Source organism: Danio rerio, chromosome 19, assembly GCF_052040795.2.
Source record: "Danio rerio strain M-AB ecotype USA chromosome 19, GRCz13ab, whole genome shotgun sequence".
NCBI lineage: Eukaryota > Metazoa > Chordata > Actinopteri > Cypriniformes > Danionidae > Danio > Danio rerio.
In genome coordinates, this window is record NC_141039.2 from 44,844,551 (window position 1) to 44,870,094 (window position 25,544).

At 36.7% G+C, this 25,544-nt stretch overlaps 2 protein-coding genes across 2 annotated transcripts in view; one reads left to right on the forward strand and one right to left on the reverse strand.

The window, feature by feature from the left end:
* Positions 1-25,544, reverse strand: part of trioa (trio Rho guanine nucleotide exchange factor a) — a 573,337-nt gene that overhangs the window by 541,741 nt on the left and 6,052 nt on the right. The window lies entirely within an intron of this gene.
* anp32e (acidic nuclear phosphoprotein 32 family member E) lies at positions 874-14,088 on the forward strand. Its single transcript, NM_213277.1, is given in 7 exon segments — positions 874-1,023; positions 5,694-5,843; positions 8,677-8,799; positions 8,914-9,076; positions 10,621-10,748; positions 10,829-10,883; positions 12,424-14,088. Coding segments are annotated over 7 exon segments (753 nt in total). The 5' UTR covers positions 874-969; the 3' UTR covers positions 12,504-14,088.

Genomic DNA, 25,544 nt, shown 5'->3' on the forward strand with positions numbered 1-25,544 from the left:
AATCAGCTTAGCAGATCTGTTGTGGTGTCCATTGCGGTTCAGGGTCAGTGTGCCACGCAGCCCTAGTGGTCACCTTGGTGTACTGCACTAATGCACAGCGCTCAAAGACTTCATTTTACATTTCCGTGGGGATACTTAGTTTTTATGCTGTTTTAAAATGAATGAAGACATTTTTAGGGAAAAAAATATGAAGGTTGTTTATTAATATATAATAACAAGTGAATATCCTGCTGGTGCTCAATGACTAAAATAGGCCTTTGTGAGTGAAGCGATCAGCAGCAGCACATTATGGGACAGATGGCGAGCAGACTTTAAGCCACCATGACTGTCTGGGTTTATGGTCAGCCATTTTGTATAGAACAAATGATTGTAGAGAACATACTCAATGTTTAAGACTCTTTTGACCTCACAGAACACATTTTACACGTGTTTTAAGGTGAAAATAACAAATTATATTTTAAGATGTAAAAATGTTTTATTTTTGACTCTTAAGCATTGGCGTTCACTTTAGATTCTTCAGAATACACCATCTATCCCTGGTCTATAAATTAATTTCGACTTATTGGAGTATTAAAGGACACGGACTTCGCTTCAGGGCGCCAATGAGAACAAAGAATAGGCGGATTTACAGTTTGAAAGCTTCATACTGACGTTCTGGACGACCCGTCGAAAATCTACTGCGCGCGTATTTCCAGCCAATCGCGTCAGGCTATAAAGACCGATTATGTTGATAAGCGTGATCTGTTTGAGTGACAGGCACGTTCTCCAATCACGCGTTGACAAATAGTGATCATCCAATCGAAACGCGGAGTGGGCGGGATCTCAAAAAGGGGGTTGGGTGCGAGGTATCATGGAGGATCAGTTGGAGAACGGCAGCCATTGAAGATAGCCGAGCCGTCGGTCCGCGCTCCGGAGTTTCTGACAAATTTATTTTCTTTACGCGATCCCAGCGCAGCAATAACCAACCAAATGGAGATGAAGAAGAGGATTAGCTTAGAGCTGAGGAACAGAACTCCAGCAGAGGTGAGCGCTTTAACTATTTATTTTGTGCACAGAAACGCGAAATGATGTTAGTTCGCAACCTGTCTGTCTATCTATCCTGCACGCTCGGAATAGTCAGTGGAGTCCGCTGAATGGCAGCGCGGCTTGGAGACCACATGGGCGCCTTAACGGGATGCCAATTTGGATTTTTGGAGACTGCATATTTAGATATACACAAACAAGTAGTCGATATAATCGTAATTTTAAGCGCGTTAAACTCTTGGTGAATCTTTTGTGAACTCCTCACACGATCTCTTCGCCATTACATTAGACTTGTCGATGTGGGCGTCCCAACAAGCACCTCAAAATAACACACTTCGATATTAAGTATTTTTATCGGTCGCAAATATGTTTATTACTCAACAAGTGTCGTCTAATTTGCTTACGATGTTATTACAGTGCCCCGATACGACATTGTTCCCGCTTCCAGCAGGAAACGGTAACAATTAAAGTAAAACTGTTGTGTATTGTTATATAATTCCTACCCCAGTCTTCCTTACATGCAAAACATCACGCGAATAAATCTCCTATCTCTTCATATAAAAAGTTTATTATACGCTAGCTTCACAGATGCGCTCCCTACTATATGGCTTTTCTAATCTAGTAACGTACGTTAAAAAACGAGCAGTTTCGTCTTCCATAGGCGGACATCTTACTCTCTCCGGCTCCTCAACATTAGGCATTCACTCGCCTCCGTTCTTCGTCTTAAGACCCTCTAAAATGTTCAGGGTTTGAGAGCACAAGCACATATGGAGCGAATGTCAGGTCAAACTGTATTATGAAGCGTTCATGGCTTCTGCAGCGCCTCGCGGTGTGTGTGGTGAGGATGTGTGTGTGTTTCTGCTCGACTCCGTGTTGACGGGCGGGGAGTGGAAGTCATTTTGTTGCATCAATAGTTGAGACACAGATGACGATGTTTTGAAGCTTTGACTCTGTTATTATTAATAGAAGTTCAGTGGTTTGATTCACTACGCTTACGTGGTGTGGAGAAACGAATAATTGGCGCATAAGAGCCAGAAATAGTCGCTGCGGTTTAAAAAAACAAGTTGCCATTTTCTTACGCGGTTACGTTAATGGCGTAATTATGTAACCGTCTGCAAAATTATTTATTCCCGACGTTAAACTATGCATTGGGCTTTAGGAGGCTGTTTAGGATGTCAGTCGCCGTTTTAATTGAAGGAATGTGGCAGATGGTGAAGGGCGAGCCCCCCTTCCTCCTCTCCGATTTTAGTAGATTATTGTAGGCTTGCCTGAACCGAAGTATTGAAGCACGCTTCTTTTGAATGGGGTAATGATGGATAGGATCTTTTACACGAGCTTGAGTTGATACTCTGTCTGACATGACATGGTGGACGTGCATAAGCGATACGTGGCTTTTAACTTGGGTGTATCTTGCGCCACCGGTTTAAAAAATCTTGCGCGCGCTGTGTGAACATCTTGTGAAGAGCTGGCTGTAAATTCACACACACCAAATCCTGTGAGATGAGGTGGGGGAGGCATTACCAGGGCTACATTACACACACATCACGTGCTCAAAATGTAGGTATCTTTCCACAAGGGCAACAAGTTATTGAATATTTAAATTTTAGGGCTGCAGTGCATGACAGTGAGCGCGCGCGTGCACGTTTCTGTTTGTTTTTAATGGGAGAATCAGCACGTCTTTCCTCAAAGCTTTTAAGTGCACATCTGTTTATTTGTTGAGTACATTTTTTATATATATATATAGAAAAGTTTCAAACTTTTACTTGTCAGATAAGCAAATATCTATGTAAAAGGAATTGTCTATATTATAATTTAAATCCCATTTAAATTAAATAATTCCTGTTAGTAGTAATTAAATACATTAATTACTTACATTAAAATGTAAAAGTGTAAATACATTAGAAAATATGTGTGTATTTTTAGTTTCAATAATTGGAATTAAAAACAGGCTCAACCAATGGTGGGAGACGGGGGCGGGGCTATCCAATGATAAATAGCATACAGCAGCTCTACAGAAACAGGAAGGATTCATACTTTGTGTAGTGCAAAATAAAATAAAAATTAACATTTAAATTCCAACCCATATTCAGTTATTTTTTGCTGTCTTTAAATGTTCCGTCTCCGTTAATTTTGTTTATGCTATATATTTTCCAATGTATTTGAACTTTTTGGGAAAAGAAATGTATTTCAATTTTATTACTATTAATAAATGAGATTTCATTTACATGGGTCATAAATTAATTATAGACAATTCCCTTAACATGTATGGCTGTTTATCTGACACACACACACACACACACACATATATATATATATATATATATATTTATATTTATTTATATATATATTATATATATATATATATATATATATATATATATATATATATATATATATATATATATATAAATATATATATATTATATGTTAGGGAAAATATTATACAAAAATAAATTTAAAATAGAGCAAAATTCAAGAAAAACTGAATTTATAAAATATAATAAATAATTTTGTTTTGCAATGTTTCACATGAATTTAAATGTTTTTTTTTTATAAATTACCCATTTAAAAAATCTATTTTGTTTAAATGCACTAAAATATATGACCTATGTTTACTGATAAATTAATAAAAATATTCATTTGCAAAATGGGATGTACTCTACACACAATGGCGTCAATATACCCTATGATATGTCGCACAAATTTCATAGCTTATGTGCTTTGAGATTGGTTTTCCAATAAAACCAACAAATATTTTCTTATCTGCTCTATCATCCTTAAAAACAACAGTATAATATTTACTTGTATTCTTCACTGCCTCATTTTCATTCCTGTCAGAAATTATATATAGCTCTTCCCTGACTAAGGTCTATGGAGAAGTGTTTGTGAAACCGGTATAAAAACAGTCAGTAGTCATCATAAATGATGCACTATACACTGTGTGCTTAACATTGTGTACACTATGTATCTTCCCATCCCATTCAGCTTTGGAGTTTGATAGCTCCTCCCCTATTACTATATAAGGAAGGCTATGCCTGTTCAGTGCATTAAGCTTCCAGTGTTGCACACTGTTCTCCCCCAGTTAGTTTGGTCATTGAGTTATCTATAGTGCAACATTTTATTTTATTTTATTTTTTTTTTGAGCTACAAAATAGCATAATAGAAAAATCTCATCACATTATGTGCTTTCATATCCTGATAACTTAGATATAACTTAAATATATAACTGATAACTTAAATATATATATATATATATATATGAGCAATTCCGTGCAAATGTCATCCTTGCCATGAAAAAAAAAAGTTTTCACCAAAATACGGAAACCATTTCTGGGTTTTTTGTGTAAGCAAGTATTTTACAGTACTTTAAAAATAACTCAAAAATGCATCTGTCAATGTTTTCAAACTATTCTATTTGATTTACCAAAGTCACACAAATGGTAATTTCACATGCGTCGCATCCATAACGACACTTTTTCCTCAGAAATGTGAAAATATTAAATTAAATAAAACCAATCATTTTTGTTTTGTAGAGTCGACTCTAATCCTTTTGATTAGCATTATTTCTTTTGGGTTGTGCAGTTTAATTCACATAATTTCTACAAAGTGTGTTGTATACTGTAAACTCAGACTTTTTTTGTCACATCCATAACGCAAGCTTATTTTCCTCATTTAAAGAACAAAACACATTTACAGATTGATATTTTTCTGCTCCCATAACTCTGTGGCTAGTTGCTCTAGAAAATATAATCAAATTTTTCAATATAATGTTAACATATACTTTCTCTGTCAATTTATGTGTTGAGTTTTTACTGCAAATTTCACATCCATAACGCTGGAATTGCTCATATATATATATATATATATATATATATATATATATATATATATATATATATATATATATATATATTCAATCAGTAGTTTATTTAGAGTATACACATGTAAAGGACTATTCTTTCTATTGCTTTGAAATGTACTCACTTATATGGGATCTCTTTATTTATAACTTAATGGCAAATGTTTGTTTAAAAATTTAGAAATATATGTTAATAAAATATAAAAGACACTTTAAAAATAATCATTACAGGTCCAACATTAAAATATTGCAAAATAAAAATGCAAGATGTAAACATTGTACTGTAAATATTGCAACATTCTCGCTTTGCTAATATTTATGTTTCTGTCAGCATCACTGTAATGGCATGTTAAATTGCACTCGTATAAATTGACAAAGTATAACCATAAACAATGTATTGTTTGACACCATAACATAAATGATAGAGCACAAAACGAAAAGATAAACACCATATTTTGTGCATGTGACATCTATTATATTGTACAGCACTAACTAAGTGATTATATCGGAGCAAAGTTTCTAAAAGTTTTTCAATATGCAACTAAATGTTTGTATAAATTAAATAATGTGTATTTGTAACAATAACAGCAGTCAAGTGTTGAAACTTTAAGCTTTTATTCATGTTTCTAGAGTTAGCATATGGCTTATATGCCATAAGATTCTGATGGCATATAAGCCATTCCCTTATAACAGAAGATTTAGCTGGTTTTAAAACTTTGACTTTTCCAAACCGTGTTAAATCTTGTAATCGGTTATCATTCTATGTCTATACTAGTGTTTAAGCATCAGTTCGTGTTGATGTCTCCTGCAGGTAGCAGAGCTGGTGGTGGATAACTGTCGCTCCAGTGATGGGGAGATTGAAGGCCTGACAGATGATTTTAAGGAGCTGGAGTTCCTCAGCATGGTCAACGTGGGTCTTACATCTCTGGCCAAACTACCCTCACTACCAAAACTGAGGAAGGTCAGTCAAGAAATTCATTCATTCACTAAAAAAACACCAAGCAAAATTCTCTTCACAGGAGTATCTGAAAAATGAGAATTCTGTCATTTACTAAATCATATTCTTTCTGTTGGACTGTACTGCTTTTAATGTCTGCAGAAGGCTTTTATTATGAAATGAACTTGCTTAAGGAGATATTCTGCAAAGTGCCACCAGGAAAGGGTTATGCATTAATGTTAAAAGTCAGATGTAATATCTATATTCATTTGCTTGTTGTTTTTAAATGGTGTATTTGTTACTAAAATGTTTTTGCCATGCAAAATAGCCTTTGTTGCTGACATGGCATTAAATGAAAATACATCATCTGTCGTTTACTCATCCTCCAATTCAAATCCATTCCTCATTGAGTTTCTTTCTTATGTTGAAGATGTATTGAGGATTGTTGCAAAGCATCAATTGTTTTTGTATCTACTATGAATTTCAATGGCTGTTTTTTCCCCCAACATTCTTCAAAATATCTTGTTTTGTGTTCAACATATTATAAAGACTTATAAATGTTTAAAAGCACCTAAGTGTGAGTAAATGGCAAGTCGCTTTTAATTTTTAACTGAACTGTCCCTTTAAGTGTGATGCTCTAACCGTGCTGAAAGCGGATACTGTAACGGTTTACATATTAATGTAGACACGCTGTATTATTAAAGTGCACGAAAAATGGATTGAGGATGCTTAGTGGAAAAGAGTGTTTTGAGACAGGAAAATATCCATTTGAAGTAGGTTAATTTATTATTGCACGTTTGTATAAAGCACAAGTCTACTATATATGTTATATAGATGTTAAATGGCATGCAGTACTTGTGTAATCATGCTTTAAAGGGATAGCTCACCCAAAAATGTGACTTTCCACATTGTTTGCCTGCACTGTATTGATTATAAACGCATGCATTTCTTCTGTAAAACACCAAAGAAGATATTCTGAGGAATGTTGGGGTAAAGCAGCAGTTGACATCCTTAGTGGACACCCAAATACTTGTTGTTTTGTTTTTTAGTTTTTTCTTCAATAGATCTGTGTTCAACAGAAGAAATAAAGACTCAAACAGCTTTAGATGAAGTGGAGAATGAGTAAATGATAACAGAATTTTCATTTCTTGGTTGAACTATCACTTTAAAGGTCCCATGAAATAAAAGAACGTGTTTTTAGATGTTAGTATTGTTAGTTTTTAGGATATCTATAAGCTATCGTGTTTCAAAACGCAAATTGTCACGGTTTTGAAGATATAAAACTAATATAAACATGTAAGGCTTGTAGTTTGTCACTTCCACTATTAGGCTGCATTTACACTGCAGATCGTGATGGTCAATTCCGATTTTGTGACTGTATCAGATTTTTTTTTTGATGACCTGTTTGCATCATCTTTTAAAAGTGACTCGTATCCGATCGTCTGCATTTACACAGCACAGGCAAAGGCGTGTAACGGAGGCCAGCCTTATTAGAGCGACCGAATCCCATGCGGAAGGTCGCCAGTTTGAACTTAGCTCGGAGCGGGTTGGTGTAGGACTGGTGGTGTTACATTGGTGCCGTGACCCAGATGGGAGTGAGGTTTAGGGGGGTGAGTGTAACGGAGGCCAGCTAGTAAGAGCTGTGCAGGTAAACCTCACTCCTCTGACCTCTTAAGGTGCTCTAGCGACAGACGCTAGAGGCCATGGTCTTTAGCCTCCTTTTTAGAGCAACCGACTCCCATGCGGAAGGTCGCCGGTTCAATATCAGCTCGGAGCAGGTTAGGTTGTGTAGAACTGGTGGGGTTACAGGCGTAATGACCAGGAGAAAAAAAAAAGCGGGCGCTGACTAACAGCTGATAATTAAAGAGTGCTCTTTTCTCTATTCCTGTATGTAATCTGTTCACAGCTTTTGATGAGCTGTTTTACTATAGTTTATAACTATATCAATATAGTTTATATTGATATTTAGGCTTTTTTAAACCTTTAGGCATCTTAATGTGATGTTATGCAAGTGATGTACCTATGCACTAGTTTTATATTAGTTTATATTGGATATGTAGCAGACATTGTGCTCTCTCGCTCTCGTTAACATGCTTAAATACCCGTGCTATATGACAATATAAAAGCTGTTTAAGTCCTCGTGTATGAGATTTAAAGTTTGGGATTATACTAAAGTCTGTTCTGAAATGAAAGCATCAGACATGACATCATTCGCTACGGTTTTTAATGACATGTGACTCGCATTGACAGGTGAAAATCCGATCCACCTGCTCACACTGCAGACACTAGAACAGATCCGATTTATATCGGATAAATTTCCACATATGAACAAGGCCTGAATCTGTTTTGAGTAAATCAGATTTAAAGTGATTTGTTCCTGCTAACACGAACATGGGCCAAATCCGATCTGTGCTACATGGGAGAAAAAGATTCACTTGAACAGTGCAGTGTAAATGCGGCCTAAGTTTTTCCATCAAATCTTAACCAATCAAATGCTCTCTCGTATCTGACATGCCCCGCCTCCTTTAGGATGCTTCACATTTGATGCACTTGAGCTCAACCACTCACTGGATGAGTGGTGATGAAACAAAATGCGATTGGCTATTTTAAAAAAAGGGGAGGGACTACATTATGTCCCACCCTCTCTTTCTTTTTCGGTTGAGATTATGTCAAACATCAAATATAATGCACATTTAAAATCACTTCACATACTTTATTAAACATTGTTAATTTCGTAAATGGTTGGAATTTGATTCAGGCAATGTTTGACATTGTTCTATAGTGAGCTTATTAAATGCCGTGAAAGTGAAACTGAATTACTGAATGTTCATATTTAAAGCGACTCTGTCTTTTCCAGTTGGAGTTGAGCGATAATAACATCTCGGGGACACTGGAGACTCTTGCTGAGAAATGCGCCAATCTGACCTACCTTAATTTGAGTGGCAACAAGATCAAAGAGCTCAGCACACTGGAGGCCCTGGTAAATACACACTATAATAATACATTTAAACCATACCGACTTATTGTTGAATAAATCCTATATTTTGGAGGTGTTAAGTAATCAGTGATGCATGACATACTCTTCAATCCTCAGCAAAACCTAAAGAACCTGAAGAGCTTGGACCTGTTTAACTGCGAGATCACCACGTTGGAGGACTACAGGGAAAGCATCTTCGAGCTGCTGCCTCAGGTCACATATCTGGACGGCTTCGATGCTGAAGACAACGAAGCTCCAGACTCGGAGGCTGACGATGATGGTAAGAAACACAAATCATGGTGAAGTTTAATCAATTGGTCGAAGCTTTTTAGGGCACTACATTAAAGCTCTTGTTCATCGTGACATTTAAACATAAATAAGTTACATTCTTTTCATTTATTTTTAGCAATAAGCCAAGTCTTTACATATAAATGGATTTTATGAGAATGATATTGTTTTCTTTGTGTATAGTTTTGCTAAATGGTTTTGTGAAGTTATATGCGTATTATATATGTTACTACCTCTGAGTTTGCAATGAATATACCCTCTGATGCTGACATGGTATTAAACATTAAACACATTTATAGAAACAAAAACAAACGTCTTGCAGGTTAAGGTTAGTTGCCTTAAAAATCAATTATATCATATATACAGTTTAAAAAAAAGAATAATTAACTAGAGCTGTGGAGGAAAATTGTTTAAAAAATCAATTAAAATATTTTCATAGTTGCATTGCTCTCTCTTGAATGTATTCTGAGCTTAGTTTTTAACAGCAGATGGCGCTGTATGATTACAAACAGCCACACTATTCTTGAATCCAATTCCTTACCCATACCAGTTGATCCTCCTTCGTACAGTTCTTGCCATGGCATAATATATGATGTGTGTGTATATATAATAATATGTATATATAAATTATGCCGGCAGGTAGCTCTCTGCAACTATCACATGGTTGCCTTCTGAAGCTAAGCAGGGCTGTGCCCGCTTATTACCTGGATGGGAGACCAGATTAGAAAGCTAGGTTGCTGCCAGAAGTGGTGTTTTAAGGCCAACAGGGGGCGCTCAACCTGCAGTCTGTGTGGGTCCTAATGCCCCAGTATAGTGAAGGGGACTCTATACGAGCTCTGAGTCTTTCAATAAAGACGATAAACTTTTTTCCTTAAACGTTTTCCTGACTCTCTTTGGTCATAAAAAAATCCCAGGATGTCCTTCGAAAAAGAGTAGGACATATCCTTGGCATCCTGGCCAAAATTGGCCACTGTCCATCATGTCCTCCAGACCATTGGCTTCATCACTCTGTCTCCTCTCCACCAAAAAGCTGGTGTGCGGTCCCCTCCTCTCCCCCTCCCCCCTTTGTGTAAAGTGCTTAGTGTCTAAAAAAGTGCTATATAAGTGTTGAATTATTATTAAAACATAAATAAATAAATACAAGATGAACCTTAATTATCATTAATAAATTTAGGAAAGCTGTAAGTGAATTATAAGAATGTATATCGTGAAGTGTTTGCATTAATATAATGACTTAACAGCTGACTTACATGATTAAGCTGATGAGTTCAGCGCTCTTTCCTTTGTATAATTAGCACTTGTGTGTGTTGCCTTCTCTTGTTGAATCGCTGAATGCCTCAATTGTAAGTTGCCTTGGACCAAAGTGTCTGCTAAATGTAAACGTCTTCCACTTGTATTTAGGCGTATGGTTAAACTAGTCTAGAGCGACTTCTCCTGTTAAAAACTAACATAATAAGCCAAAAAAATAAAAGCCACACATATGGTGCAGTAGAAAAGTATTGAGCGTTATGTAATTTTTTCCACCACTTAATGCAGACGATGATGAGGATGGTGACGAAGGAGCAGGGCAGCTGGGAGAGTACGAGGAAGAAGAGGAGGAGGATGAGGAAGGTTCAGAGGGTGGAGAAGTTGGGCTGTCCTATCTAATGAAAGAGGACATCCAGGTGATGTAGCTGCTGCTTTCTTTTTTTTTTCCTTTTGTTAAACTATGCATCTTATTAACACTCCATTCCTTTGATAAAAGGACGAGGAAGATGATGATGATTACGTAGAAGAGGAAGAGGAGGAAGGCGGCGAGGGTAAGCATCAGTTATGCTATCTAGTAGACGTACACTACCTGACAAAAGTCTTGTAAGAGCAACAAATAAAAACTGGATTTCTAGTTGATCATTTGGAAAAGTGGCTGTAGGTAGATTTTTCTGATGAATGATCTGTTGAGCTGCACCCAATCATCATCAATACTGCAGAAGAACTGTTGGAACCCGCATGGACCCAAGATTCTCACAGAAATCAGTCAAGTTTGGTGAAGCAAAAGTCATGGTTTGGGATTGCATTCAGTATGGGGCGTGCGAGAGATCTGCAGAGTGGATGGCAACATCAACAGCCTGAGGTATCAAGACAATTGTGCTGCCCATTATATTACAAACCACAGGAGAGGGCAAATTCTTCAGCAGGATAGCGCTCCTTCTCATGCTTCAGCCTCCACATCAAAGTTCCTGAAAGCAAAGAAGGTCAAGATGCTTCAGGATTAGCCAACCCAGTCACCAGAGATGAACATTATTGAGGATGTCTGGAGTAAGATGGAGGCATTGAAGATGAATCCAAAGAATCTTGATGAGCTCTTGGAGTCCTGCAGGAACGCTTTCTTTGCCCTTCCAGATGACTTTATTAATAAGTGATTTGAGTCATTGCAGAGATGTATGGATACAGTCCTCCAAGCTCATGGGAGTCGTGCACAATATTCATTCTGTTTCCAATGCAGCATGACTTTATATTATATACTTAAAAATCAAGGCATGATCCTATTTTATTGTGGTAAAATAAGTGTAATCTCTAGGCGTTTGCCTTTTAATTTAAGCCACTTCTGATACCAAATGATCAACTATTAGTCAAGTTATTATTTGTTCTTTCTAAAACTTGGAAAGGGGACAAGACTTTTGTCAGGCAGTGTATGCCAGAATTCAGTAAAACTATATCATGAAAACGGACATATCATACTTCAAAATACTGTAATGATTTATCACTTAAAGTTGCTGTTTAAGAATATTTTGATTGTATTTGCAGTGTTCATTACATTAGCACATGCTTAAAGACCTTGTTTATCTTTTTAGCAACATTAACACATTAATCTAGCTGAAATTATCTGTCTGAAACTGCTGAAATTTTTTCTTAATGCAAACTAGCTCATTTAAAATCATAGTCGTCGTCTGATTATAAGTCATAATCATTTTATTAAATTTAATAACTTTTAAAATTCTGTTGTATTAAATTGATAGTAATATGTTGCTAACTGTAATAAATTAGCTTATTCTCATTGTTGATTTTAATTTAACAAACATTTACTAATGAGACTTCGTTATAAAGCACCAGCTATTGCATTTCATCATCCTTTTGCAATTTAATTTGGTTAATCTTCATTTTCTCAGATCATGTATGTACAAAAACGCTGTATACAAAATATTTTTTCTTTTTTTACTTGTTACTGTAAACTTTTTTGCAGCTTGTCAATATCGTGATAAAACCATATACAGTGAGGATAACAAAAAAGTGATATTTTCATAAGCCTGTCGATAAAAGTCCACTTTTCAGCCTAATCGATGAGCTTTGTACTCCGTGCAGAAGAGGCTGATGTTCGAGGAGAGAAGCGAAAGAGGGAGGCAGAAGACGAGGGTGAAGATGACGATGAAGACGACGACTAACCCTTTTTCTGACTCCTTGGAAAACCGTATCCAAGCTTTAGATCAACCCTGAAAAAGACCGTGATCTTGCAGATTGTTTTTTTCTCTTTGTAAACCATAGATAAATCACTGTAGAGGCTAAATGTTTTCTTTTATAAATGCGTTATATATTATTACACTATATAATAAGGGGGTTTATTGACAATTCAGTTTTAGCCATTCCAAGTTTATTCCCAACATGTTCGATTAGTGTCGTCGGGTAAGTGGGTGGGGATCGGTTGGTGAGGGCGTGAGCTTTGAGATTTCCTGATTGTAAATACAGCGCTAGGATTTCACCACTGAGAGGAGACGGCAGCGAACGTTTGTCCAAATCCACAAACTCCTCTGTGAGGAAGCAGAGCGTTTCCTGCTCCTCTTCTACCTCTCCGGGTCTCATGCTCCGCCTATCACAGAGCAGCCAGCCAATCATCTCCAACCGTCAACCCCCCTTAGTTCCAGGATCCACCAATCGCTGCCAAGGATCTCGTGTCAGTCTCTTTATATGGGAACGGACTCCACTTTTCTTGTAGATCCGGCTCGTGTCGGCAGGCCAGATGGTATGTGATCTTGTGAGAAATTTTATGTATGTAAATGTGATGTGAAGGATCGTTGGCAAATCAAATTTCAGTTTTAATCTCCAAGTAGTTTTTTAATAAAGAGATGGATCATGTGCAACCTATGAGCAGTTCGCCCTTTCTCAGCTTTTATGCAGAAGCCACCTATTTTTGAAAATGTGTCATCCTTGACGTTAAATCAAATATAAATGACGATTTGCTAAGAGAAAGGCTTTCGCTGGAAATTTCTCACCATGTTCAGGTTGAACAGCTTTGTTGGATTAAATGGCACCCTTGAGTACCTTTCTACCTTCTGTCTTGGTGTGAAACAGGTTAGTTTCTACCTTTCGTTGTGAGGTATTTTACAAAGTAATACCTTTAATCTAATGTTCGTATGGCAATATGTATATAGTATCTGTTTCCTTTCTTTTTTTTTAACTAATCTGTTTGGTCAGTTGTTTTAATACAAAGCACACGTCAAAGGATTTACATACACGCAGGTCACCTGTTTCAATTTCAAGTACTTGGTTGTTGTGCGAGTGTAGTGTTTGGGGGTTTCATGTGCTGTAAACCTCTCTAAAAGGGTTTTAGTTTTGTTGTTGGATTTTGATGTTTTGTTTTAAGTTTAGAGTCCTCTGTCTCCTTTTTTAAGCTCCTTTGTCCAGTTATGAGCTCCACTTAATTTAGATGTAACGAATGAGTGATTTGTCCTTTTGATTATTAAAGTCATCTTGTGTTCTTTGTCTGCTAAAGATTTCTCTAATTTGACCACAAAATATTGCTCAAACTGAGACCCACGAGCTCTGTCTGTACGCCTCAAACACGGGTGAATAAGCACTGTTTCTATTGTCTGGAGTTGATAGGAATAATGTGTTCTGATTAAAATGCCGGTGATGTTTTAATCCTGTTTATTTTCATTTTAGATGATATTGACAAATTTATAGAACCCTTTCAATGAGTGCAACCTGGTGTAAGTTTGATGTGGAAAATAAAGGAAAAACATTTCACCCTAATGTCTTTGTGCTTTAGAAAACACTTGAATTTTGTGTTTATTAAAGAACGAATATGTAATCTGCGATGACTTTACAATTAAACTCTAAAGCAGGGTGTCTGCGGGGTCTTCAAGTATTCAGAGTTGATAAATCAATATAGAGAAATTTAAGGCCCTCAAAATGTATTAGTCTTAAATGCTGCTTCGGTAATAAGTTTGATGTCATTTTTCATTAGCATACACCAAGCATTGCATAAAGTTTGCCTGAATTAAATCTGCCAATATCAGGATGCTGTGTAGTTTAAGTCAATGAAATCCTGCCAGATTTGACATCAAGCTGCTTTGTTTTCTGCAGAAACTTATTTCTACATTTCTATATGCACTAACCTGCTGAATTGGCTAGATGATTCATGTTTTAGTTTTGGATGAATTTTTTACATTAATATTTAGTAAATAAACTAAGTTAGAATCTTGCCAGTGTTTCCAGTTAAAATGTGGTGATAAGGTCTTAATGCATGAAAAGAGTCTTAAAGGTCTTAAAAGGTATTGAATTTCACTCTCTGATTTCTGTATATACTCTGTTATGGCTTCTGTTTGTTTGAAATACACTAGGCCTGCACAATATATTGTTTCAGCATTGATTTTGCGATAGTTGTATGACAGGATCTGCAATGAGTTGTGATCATACTTGCCAATGATTTATGGAGTCTTCACAGTTGAACCCTAATAGAGGAAAATATTTACATTAGGATGAGTTTTTAGGACTTGTAACTAAGATATCACATGAATTTAAACCAAGAAATTCTAAAGTTTATACATTTACAAAGATTATTTGTATTTAACAGTGTTATTTGATTTATATTTATACAAAACCATTTTTATCGTTTTATTGTATTCCTCTATGATTGCAGATTGTTTTTGTTTTATGCGGATGTAATCCTTTTCAAGGTATTTAGTTATTTAGGTTATCTTTTGTGAAATTATATTAATTGCAAAAAATAAAATAAAAATTGCCAATTTTTCCCCTAATATTGTGCAGCCCTAATACACTTTCAGTTCACTTCAGTGTGTAATGCTGCTGTTTGAGCATGACTAGGCTCACATGCAATCTGTTAGTTTTAAGTAGATCTATAAGCTAGTGTGCTTTAAAACTGTGACAATTTACAATTGGAATAATGTAAAGCTGATAAAGACGTAAAATTTGCAGATTGTCACTTCTACCTAAATGGATCATCGATTTTTATTTATTTATTTTTTTCACGTCAGACAATGCTGCAGTTTCTCTTCAAATCTTGACCAATCAAATGCTCTCTAGTATCTGACATGCCCCGCCCTCTTCTCATTTCAATTTCATTTGATGCGCTTGAGCTCAACCAGACACTGGCAGAGCTGTGATAAAAAAACATGCTATTGGCTGTTCTTTTAAAGGGGAGGAGCAAATCTATGCCCTGCCCTCTCTTCAATTTTCAGGTAAGATTGTCAAACATCGCATAGAAAATGCACATTTCAAAGCACTTCATGGTAGAGCTGAAGATCTTTGCCCGAACCAGATAGGTGGGTTTGATTTCTATCATTTTAGACAGGGTCGGAAAAGGCTTGGCTTGCACAGTAGGTAAATAAATAGTCATGTGATGCATTTATCAAATCGTTTGATACATTAAAATCCATCCCTGCAAAGGTGAAACAAATGATGACGAAGTTAAAAAGAGTAAATATTGACTGCGGTCAGGCCAGTCACCACTTCAGAAGGAACGGTCATTCTAGCCGCCAAGGTATTGGCGGTCGCTCATACACTGCGTATTACGGTAGAGCGCTAAACCGCAAGCTGACAGGTAAAAAGATGAGGCCATTCGCTACATTGATACTGCTGTCATGGAAAATTAAATGGATGTTCCTGGCTGGTAGAAGATGAACAAACAATCCTACCCAAAACTTGCCAAATTAGCCAGATCAGAACTCTGCATCTCGGCCTGTAACAGCAGCAGCAGTGAAAGGGTGTTCAGTCCTGCTGGACGCACCATTCTAAGCACAGGACTGTGCTAAAGCCATTTACAGAGGATTCAATAATGTTCCTCCACAAAAACACGTGGCTCAATCTTGGTGATTAAAGGTTTTTTAAATTATAAATAAACATTAAACCATAAAATCATAATGTATACAGGCTAATGTTGGCATTAATCTTTAAATATTCAGCTTCACCGTCGCCTTAAGGCCAGATTGTAAAGAGAAGTGGCGAAACAAATCTTGCAGAGCCTTTATCTTAATTTTGTTAGTGCCAAATACCTGTCATAATTTAGAATTTAATTTGTTGAGAAAGACATCTTTTCATTGGTGTGTTGGCCAATTTAAAGGCTAAGTGTATGTACCTAGGCCTATTTAGAGTGCTGAGATGTGACAATGTTACAGAGGACTTATTTTATTCTTTGTTCCAACTTCCAAGTGGCATATAGCTTACGTTTGTTACAAATAAATTATGTTAAAACATATAAATGACTCGTTCTTGAACAAAAGGCAAAAGAGCTGTGTGCCTGTGCACATTTGTATAATGTCGGGCTGTGAACTGGTTCTGGCTTTTAAAAAGCTGCCAATCACATTGTACCTGTCGGGCTCGAGCCCCATCGGGCCTAATTTTTATGGCCTGATTACAGCTCTCATTCATTGGGGCTATGATGGCTACACCCTCTTTTGGAATGTGGGCGGGGAGCAGCGGCTTCTAATTTGCATTTAAAGAGACATGAAAAGCAGCATGTTTTTTTCTTGCTCCCAGTCACAAAAGCAGCATTAATAGCATGTTCTAATTTGAGCTGCAGCTTCATACACATTCTGGGGATACCCAAGACTGTTATTACATCTTGTAAAAATGGGCATGAGTCCAAGCCGATGACCCCTTTAATAGAATTACACGAATCCCTGCTCAAGTGCAACTTGTTGACTTTTCCTTTATTTAGCTTGAGGCACGTGAGCTCCACAGGCCGGGAGTCAGCCTGCTAACTTTAATTTTACACCACTCTGCCATCTGCAAAGCCTTGTACTTGGTAGCATTCATCATTTATGAGCTACACAGACTTTAAGCAGCGGAGCATAGTGGAAAGGGGCGTGGCATGCGATCAACTACCAAAAGCATCATTAATTAATCAGAAGACGCACCTGACATCCAGCCAATAGAAGCACAGATACAACAGTGGAAGGGTGGAGTCGCTGTGATGCTCATTAAATGTTCATACCTTTGATAAGTGAGTGTTTCACTATAGGTGACTGTAATTAATATTAAGAAGCCGAATGCTGATGATTACATTATTCAAGTTTATACATCATGCAGCCTGCAATTCAATGATTTAAATCCTTTTATTGTAAGCTGACAAATACCATCAGAACATGTCAAAAATGTTTAGTTTAATTTAAGAGCAGAATGTAACATGAATGTTATGTGGACAGCATGAATAACATTTTGCATTTACAGCTTTTTTGTCATCATGAATTTAAAATGAAAATAGGCTATATTAACTTTAAACTGCATATGACCTTGATTTATGTCTTTTTTGTTAATTCCAATGACTGTAAAAAAAAAATATGGACGACGCGACAGCCCCTTTTCCCATTGAACGCCTTGAGGGCAAAACGCCTGCTTGACGGGCACAAACTGTCGCAAAAGACTGCTGAAATTGGAGCCAGACATGCGCAGAAGGACTGTCTGATGGAGCCAGAGGAGGAGCCGCGAAAATAAGCAGAGTCGAGCTTCCAACCAAACGCTTTATGTAAAATCAACCACGCCCCCCAAACTTCTCAGCATGCGTTTGCTGTCATATAAACACAAATGGATTTAATAACGTTAACAAATATGAGGGTTTTATATATTCAATCGCGCCAGCTCCGGGCCGCAGCGCATAACCTACTCGCGGCGTCGCGGGCTGATTCCGCCTCGCATGCGGCAGCGCCGGCTCGCTCGGCCGCCGCATCTGGCTCGATTGACTCGGGCTGGAATCGGTCAGTGAGTCCAGGCATCCGGAGTAGGTCCAGCAGAGGTAGTCAGTCTGAACTCTGAGTGGTAAGTCTCCGGCAGGCGAGAATCTAGCCGGAACTGGCCCGAGTGTGTTTTGCTATCTGGGTGGTTAGGCGTACGTGTATCAGCAAACTAATAAAGCCCGAAAAAAGCCCTGACCTTAGCGAATAAACAGTGTTCCACCAGATCATGTATGTCAGAAACTATAATTTACTGCTGAACTCATTTTATCATGGTAAAATAACACAGAAATCGAATAATAACACTTCAGTCTCCTGCCGAAGCTCAGACGCGCTGCTTTGAGAAACTCAATCACAACTGTCAATCACGATGACACGCCCAGCGTTAAATTACTGCTAAAAACAAACTGTTTACATAAATCAAGATCTGCGCCTATTTCAGCACAATAACCAGTGCCTTAATCCACCAGAACCATCTTTCGAGACATTTTATTGCAAGTGTAATAATTTTTTTTATTTGGGCGCAAGTCTTCTTCATTAACACGGAGGAGGCGGGCTTTATGACTTGTACTGCAGCCAGCCCCCAGGGGGCGATCTAACGGCCGAGACCTTCACTCAAACACAGGCTTGCAGCACACTTGGTTAATTCAGACTGCTGTACATTAAAACACAGTCATGAAGCATCAATACTTCAGTGCTGTAAGGCTCGAAGCTTACTCTGCTATTCTGAACCAATAATCGGAAACAGAAAGCAGTTGAAGAATGGCGTTTAAATCCATTATTTATCCGACTCCATTGTAATTAATCTGACTCCATTAAAGTTGTTATCATCATTGATAAAGAGAAAGAATCTCGTCTTAAAGCAGGCAAAGTTGTTTATTAAGTTACATGTTTAAATATACAGACATTAGACTGAAACAAACTAGCATACTGTATAAAGAAATTAGCTGTAACATATGCACTGCTGAGCAACAAAGACAGTGAAACTGCCTTTGTTAGCATATGAGGCTACGCACTGGTGTGCGGGAGATGCAGAGTAAAAGCCATTCTCCCAGATCAACAGTTACCTTTCCCTATTATACCCTGAGCAAAGCATTGTCAAACATGAGTGAAAACCAACCCCCAAAACCAGCTGAACATGAGAGCAAAGTTGAGGAGATAAAGTGGGGGAGAAGTACATTAACAAACTGTCCTCAGGTTATGACTCCGCAATAGTAAATATATTGTAGATTGAAATATAATTAATCAATGTCTCTGTTGATTTCATCACTACAACACTGAAGTCATAAACTGTCAAATGACACCAAACATGACAAAGTTTTCTGAAGGAAGAACACGAGCAGATGAATTGTGTATGGTGAAGAGCACATGGTTACTGTAAGCAAATGGTAGAGATGCGTTTCGGAGCTGTGAGGAACTCTGCCTCACCAGGAGGACCCATCCCATGCTTGGAATGTCTCAGTAGTCCTTCATTAGCATAGAAGGAAAAGTATATAATATTTTCTCAGCTTACAGTGCAAACGAAAATACTAATATACTTTGAACTAATCTGTGTTTAGCTGTGTATAACAGATGTGCCCAAACTCTTACGAAGACCCAAAAGCCTTGGTTGAGGCTAGTGGGCTGAAGATAAGTAAAGCTGCCACGGATCATTTCCTTATTTATTTAATAATGTTTAAAATAACTAGAAAATGTTGCTTTACATTAACTAATGCAGTGTTACATTTTATAATGAACTTATTGCAGTTAAAACAAAACAATCTCATTTATAACAGAGCTTTTTGCCTTGATTTGCTCCCCGATGTCTTCTGCATAGTCCTCCATCCATTGAGTTACAGTATTTAGTTGCTAAATAATCTGATTTATTTTCAACATTTAATTGAAACAATTAAACAGCAATAAAACAAAAAAGGTGATGATGATCTCTGAACTCTGTTAAATGCATTCGGCCCAACCCTCTCCATCATTCTCACTCTTTTCTTAGATGGGATGGTGGGCCAAATCAAAGGTTACAATGGGCCAACTTTGGCCCTCGGACCCTACTTTTGGCATCTCTGGGGTATAGTCTATAACTGTTTAAATTAAAATATGAACTTTTATTAGTCTGAAACTTTTATTCTCACCTGAAATTTTCCACATTAGTTTAAATCCTTTGTTACTGTGTTTACAAAGACATTTCAAGAACAAATCAGAAACTTTTTTTTCAGGTTTTTTCCATGTCTGCGGATAAAGACGCAAACAGTTGCGTGCAGTTTTTCATAAATATCAGATAGGATGTCGATTTTGGTGTGCACATCATATAAAATGCATGACATTTTTATATACATAATTACATTGCACGCAGTCAGCCTATTGAAAGTGGTGGTTCTAATTTGATAACAAAGTGGACATTTTTTTCAGTTATTTGCCTCTTTTTCTGTTCAATTATGAGGTGACACTTTAAGCACTAATCGTTGCTGGAGAAGCTTGTCGAGTGGTGATCATAACCACATTTTTTGATTTTGGTAAAGTGCTTACCATACTATTTTACTACAAAGTATTCATTTAAAAGAGCGTTTAAACTGTAAGTTATTCGTTTTATAAATAATGTTATGAGATTAGCATCATTAATCATTTTGAATAAAGAACTATTTTAAAATAGACTTATTGTCATCTATCATTAAAAAAAAAAAAACATTAGGAAACTGTTAAAACTTAGGCAAATAACAAACTGGCCGGCTCATTAAACTTTCCTCAAATGGGACAAATGAGCTCATGCAGGGGTCAAATTCTTGAACCTACAGGCCAGTTTAAAAAAAAAAAAACAACAACATTAAAATACACTGTAGAATGCTGGGTTTCACACATTTCTTTTTTTCACACTGGGTTTTTATTCCATTTATGTTGAGACAACATGAAGGAATTAAGATAACTTACTAGATTTTTGTTTTGTTTTTACAAATTTAAGTGAATTGAAATTAATACAATTAAGTTATCCTAAAAAATCTGTAGTTTAAACAAACAGTAAACGTCATTTTTTGAGTTTTCAAATAAAACATGCATTTTCTGACCAGAAATTACTAATATTATATATACATTTATATATATATATATATATATATATATATATATATATATATATATATATATATATATATATATATATATATATATATATATATACATATATCAAAAACAAAGATATCAAAAACCTCTAAATGCCATCTGTAATTATCGTTTTTTTTTTGTCACCTTAAAAGTAAAATTACTAAGCCTATAAACAGGAGTCGGAGAAACGTGACAATTTTAACAGAAAATTTGAGATTTTTGCATTTAAACTCTTGATATATTACAACAATATTTGTTTAAATAAATACAAGAATAATGGGTAAAATCTAGCGGTTTTACTGATAGTGGCAAAGATTTAAAATGAGAGTGTTTTCAGTACTTTTAATAATCTTTTAATGTCAATGAATGATTCTTATTCTAAATATGACTGAGAAGATTATTGTTAGGCAGCGCGGTGGCACAGTGGTCGCTGGTTCAAGCCTCGGCTAGGTCAGTTGGCGTTTCTGTGTGGAGTTTGCATGCTCTCCACGTGTTGGTTTCCTCCAGGTGCTCCAGTTACCCCCAACGTGCAAACACATGGGCTAGAGGGGAATTGAGTACACTAAATTGACGGTAGTGTGAGTATGTATGGATGTATTTATGGACGCCTACCTAAGAAGGTGTTCCAGGCATGTCCCACGGGGAGGAGGCCTCAGGGAAGACCCAGGACACGCTGGACAGATGGCCTTGGAACGCCTCGAGATCCCCCCTGAGGAGCTGGAGGAATTGTCTGGGGAGAGGGAAGTCTGGAGTTCTCTCCCAAGACAGCTGCCCCTGCGACCTGGCCCCAGAAAAGTGGCTGAAAATGAATGAAGTTGCCGGTTCATTCCGCTGTGGCGACCCATGATTAATAAAGGGACTAAGCCGAAAAGAAAATGAATGAATGAAGATTATTATTATCATTCATTCATTTTCTTTTTCAGCTTAGTCCCTTTATTAATCATGGGTCGCCACAGCGGAATGAACTGACAACTTATCCAGCATATGTTTTACGTTGCGGACGCCCTTCCAGCCGCAACCCATCCATACACACCCATTCACACACATACACTACAGACAATTTAGCCTACCCTATTCACCTGTACCGCCTGTCTTTGAACTTGTGGGAAAAACTGAAGCACCTAGAGGAAACCCACGCCAGCACAGGGATAACATGCAAACACACAGAAATGCCAACTGACCCAACAGAGGCTTGAACCATTGTTCTTCTTGCTGTGAGGCGAACGTGCTACCCACTGCACCACCGTGCAGCCAGTAGGCTGGGTGTCATTTTTAAATCCTAATAAATTAAACAAAAGTATTTTTGTATAAAACTGTTTTATTATTCAACTGGACATTTTAAATTGTGTTTAAAAAATGCTGAGTCTCATTCAACTCTAATCTTTGACTATAATAAATCCTAAGTGCAATTTATGTTGGGCAAAACACTGGTTTTGGTTTCACAGTTTGCATTAAACCCCATGATGCACTAATTGATATCCATTTTCCATTTCAACAACTTTCTCAATATATCAAACAAAGAGTCAACATGCTGAATGAACTGTATCTTTACTATTCTGAACTGACATCAAATAATAAACACTAAACCAGGGGTCACCAACATGGTTCAAAAATAGCTCATCATAACACCACATATGAGTAAGCTGCATCTAATATTTTTTATATTTATTCTTTTTAAATCACACTTGCATTGATGTAAATTGGAAAATTAAGTTATATATTAAAAAAAAACTTTAAAAACAATTTCAGACAAATGAAGTGTTGCATATTGATATTCATCTAACTTGTTAAATCATTGTTGACAACTACTGTGTGAAATCATTAACATGATCAATGTCTTCACAAAGATGAATATTATTAATTATTAATAATAACATATAATTAAAAGTAAACTAAAGAAAATGTGTGATTTAATAACTGGTAGCCCTTCACACTAATCGGTACCCAAAAAGTAGCTCTAAGTTTCCAAAAGGTTGGTGACCCCTGCACTAAACCATGTCTAATCCTCTCACTGTAACACCGCACTTAACCACACGAGGGAGCTAATTTACTAGTAATCCTCGTTTATTTTTGTCTTGAGCTCAGTAATCATCCTCAAATCATGATTATCATATCAACTCATATCTCATGTTCTTTTAAGATAACTAATGAACATGTTAATATTTTAATTTAAACACAGTTATAGACAATAGACACAGCTAAACAGATCAGATCACGATGTATTAATATTTTTGTTTGCACTTAAATATTCATAATTTATGACTGTATACGGTTGTAATGTACAGCAGTGTATTGAAATGCATCTACATGTACATTAGAGCTCATGTGAATGTACAGTAAAGCTCATGCATGTTCCTCAACCCCCCACAGCAGCTGATGAGCACAATCGACCAATCAGGATGGCCGATCCGCTGTAAGCCTTATATGGAGTCAGATGAACCACACTGGATGAGCAGATATGATTATAGGCATTTGGGTTTTGTTATACTACTCCACGTGTCTCTATTGTCCCAGGAGATACTTTTATATTTACAATCCTTTTATGTGTGTGTGTGTGTGTGTGTGTGTGTGTGTGTGTGTATCACTGGGAAACATCCATCCATACACACTTATTCACACTCATACACTACTGACAATTTAGCTTACCCAATTCACCTATAGCGCATGTTTTTGGACTGTGGGGAAAACCAGAGCAACTGGAGGAAACCCACATGAACACGGGGAGAACATGCAAACTCCACACAGAAATGCCAACTGACCCAACCAGAGCTCGAACCAGCGACCTTCTTGCTGTGATGCGATTGTGCTACCCACTGAGCCACCGTGCTGCCCATAAATGATTAATAATAACAATAAAAAATAGTTTTTGGATGTTTTCATAGCATTTTGAGCTTATAAAAGCTTATTTAATCATGCCAAATTTAAATATGACAGAATAAAAACGAGTGTGATTTTTTTTCTGACAATTTTGACTGTTGCATGTTTATATCTCACTATTTTAACGTAATTTCTCAGATTTTCAATGGTATTTATTATTTGTTTTTTTTTGTGTTTTTTTTACATTTACTTGTGATTTTTTCCAAGCTTTAACAAAACACTGTACAATCAAGGTTGTAGTTTTTCTCTATAGTGACTCTTGCTGCCGAAATAAATTAACAAGCAAATTAAATAAAAATAAGTCTGCAACTATTTTATCTATTTCTGTTGCAGATTTATTTTAATTTAATTTACTTGTTTATATATATATATAAATAATAAAGCAAAATGGAATAAAACAATAGGCGTCACAGTGGCGCAGTGGGTAGCACAGTCTCTTCACTGCAAGAAGGTCGCTGGTTCGAGCCCCAGCTGGGTCAGTTGCCATTTCTGTGTGGAGTTTGCATGTTTTCCCCATGTTGGTGTGGGTTTCCTCCAGATGCTCGGGTTTCCCCCAAAGTCAAAATACATGAGGTAGAGGTTAATTGAATAAACTAAATTGGCCGTAGTGTATGAGTATGTGTGTGGATGTTTGGCGGTTCATTCCGCTGTGGCGACCCCTGATAAATAAGGAATGTAGAAAATAATTCAAATAAATAAACACCTACATGATAATAGTAGTTTTTCCTCACTATATAAGTTTACGTCTTGCAATCCTGACTATTTCTCTCAGTTCATTTCTGACATTTTGTCTTATAATTCTGAGGTTTTATTTTAATATTCTCAATTCAATTCTCAGTTTTGACTATTTACTTCAAGATTCTGACTTTAGTACCAGCAATTTTGAGTTTATATTTCACAATCTTATATTTCACGTTTGGCCACAGGAGAAATGATTGTGCCCAAGTGAGCCTGGTTCCTCTCAAGATTCTTTTTTCTTCACTTTTCTGAAGCAAATACATGAGCTACTCCAAGGAGAGCGGTACATTTAGGGCATGTTTAAAGCATATTTTGTCATGTTTTAGGCATATTTTGTAAAGCCACCTGGTAACACTTTATTGATGGTCCATTTGGGTATTAGTAGACTGTCTGCTTAATATCCGTTGATTCTGCTGCTAAACAGACATTTAACTGACTATAAGAAACTTTGCAAGTACATGTCAACTTACACTAACCCCAACCCCAACGCTTAACCCAACCTGACAGTTTACTTATAATCTAATGAGAATTAGTTGGCATGTAGATGCAATGTAACTTAAATTCAACAAACAGTCCTTAAAAATAAAGTGTGACCAGCCACCTTAAAAACAAGAAATCTTTATGACAAGTTTATATACTGTACCTAAATATTACTTAAATTGATTTTGTTATCAAATGTCTTGACAGCAATTGTCTGTTATACTGTCATCAAACCCCACAGGACATTTGTAGACCTCAAACATATAAACCTTATCAATGATTATATCATTAGAATCGTTAGGTTAAAGCCTGAGGTTAAAGTCATTCCTATTGATT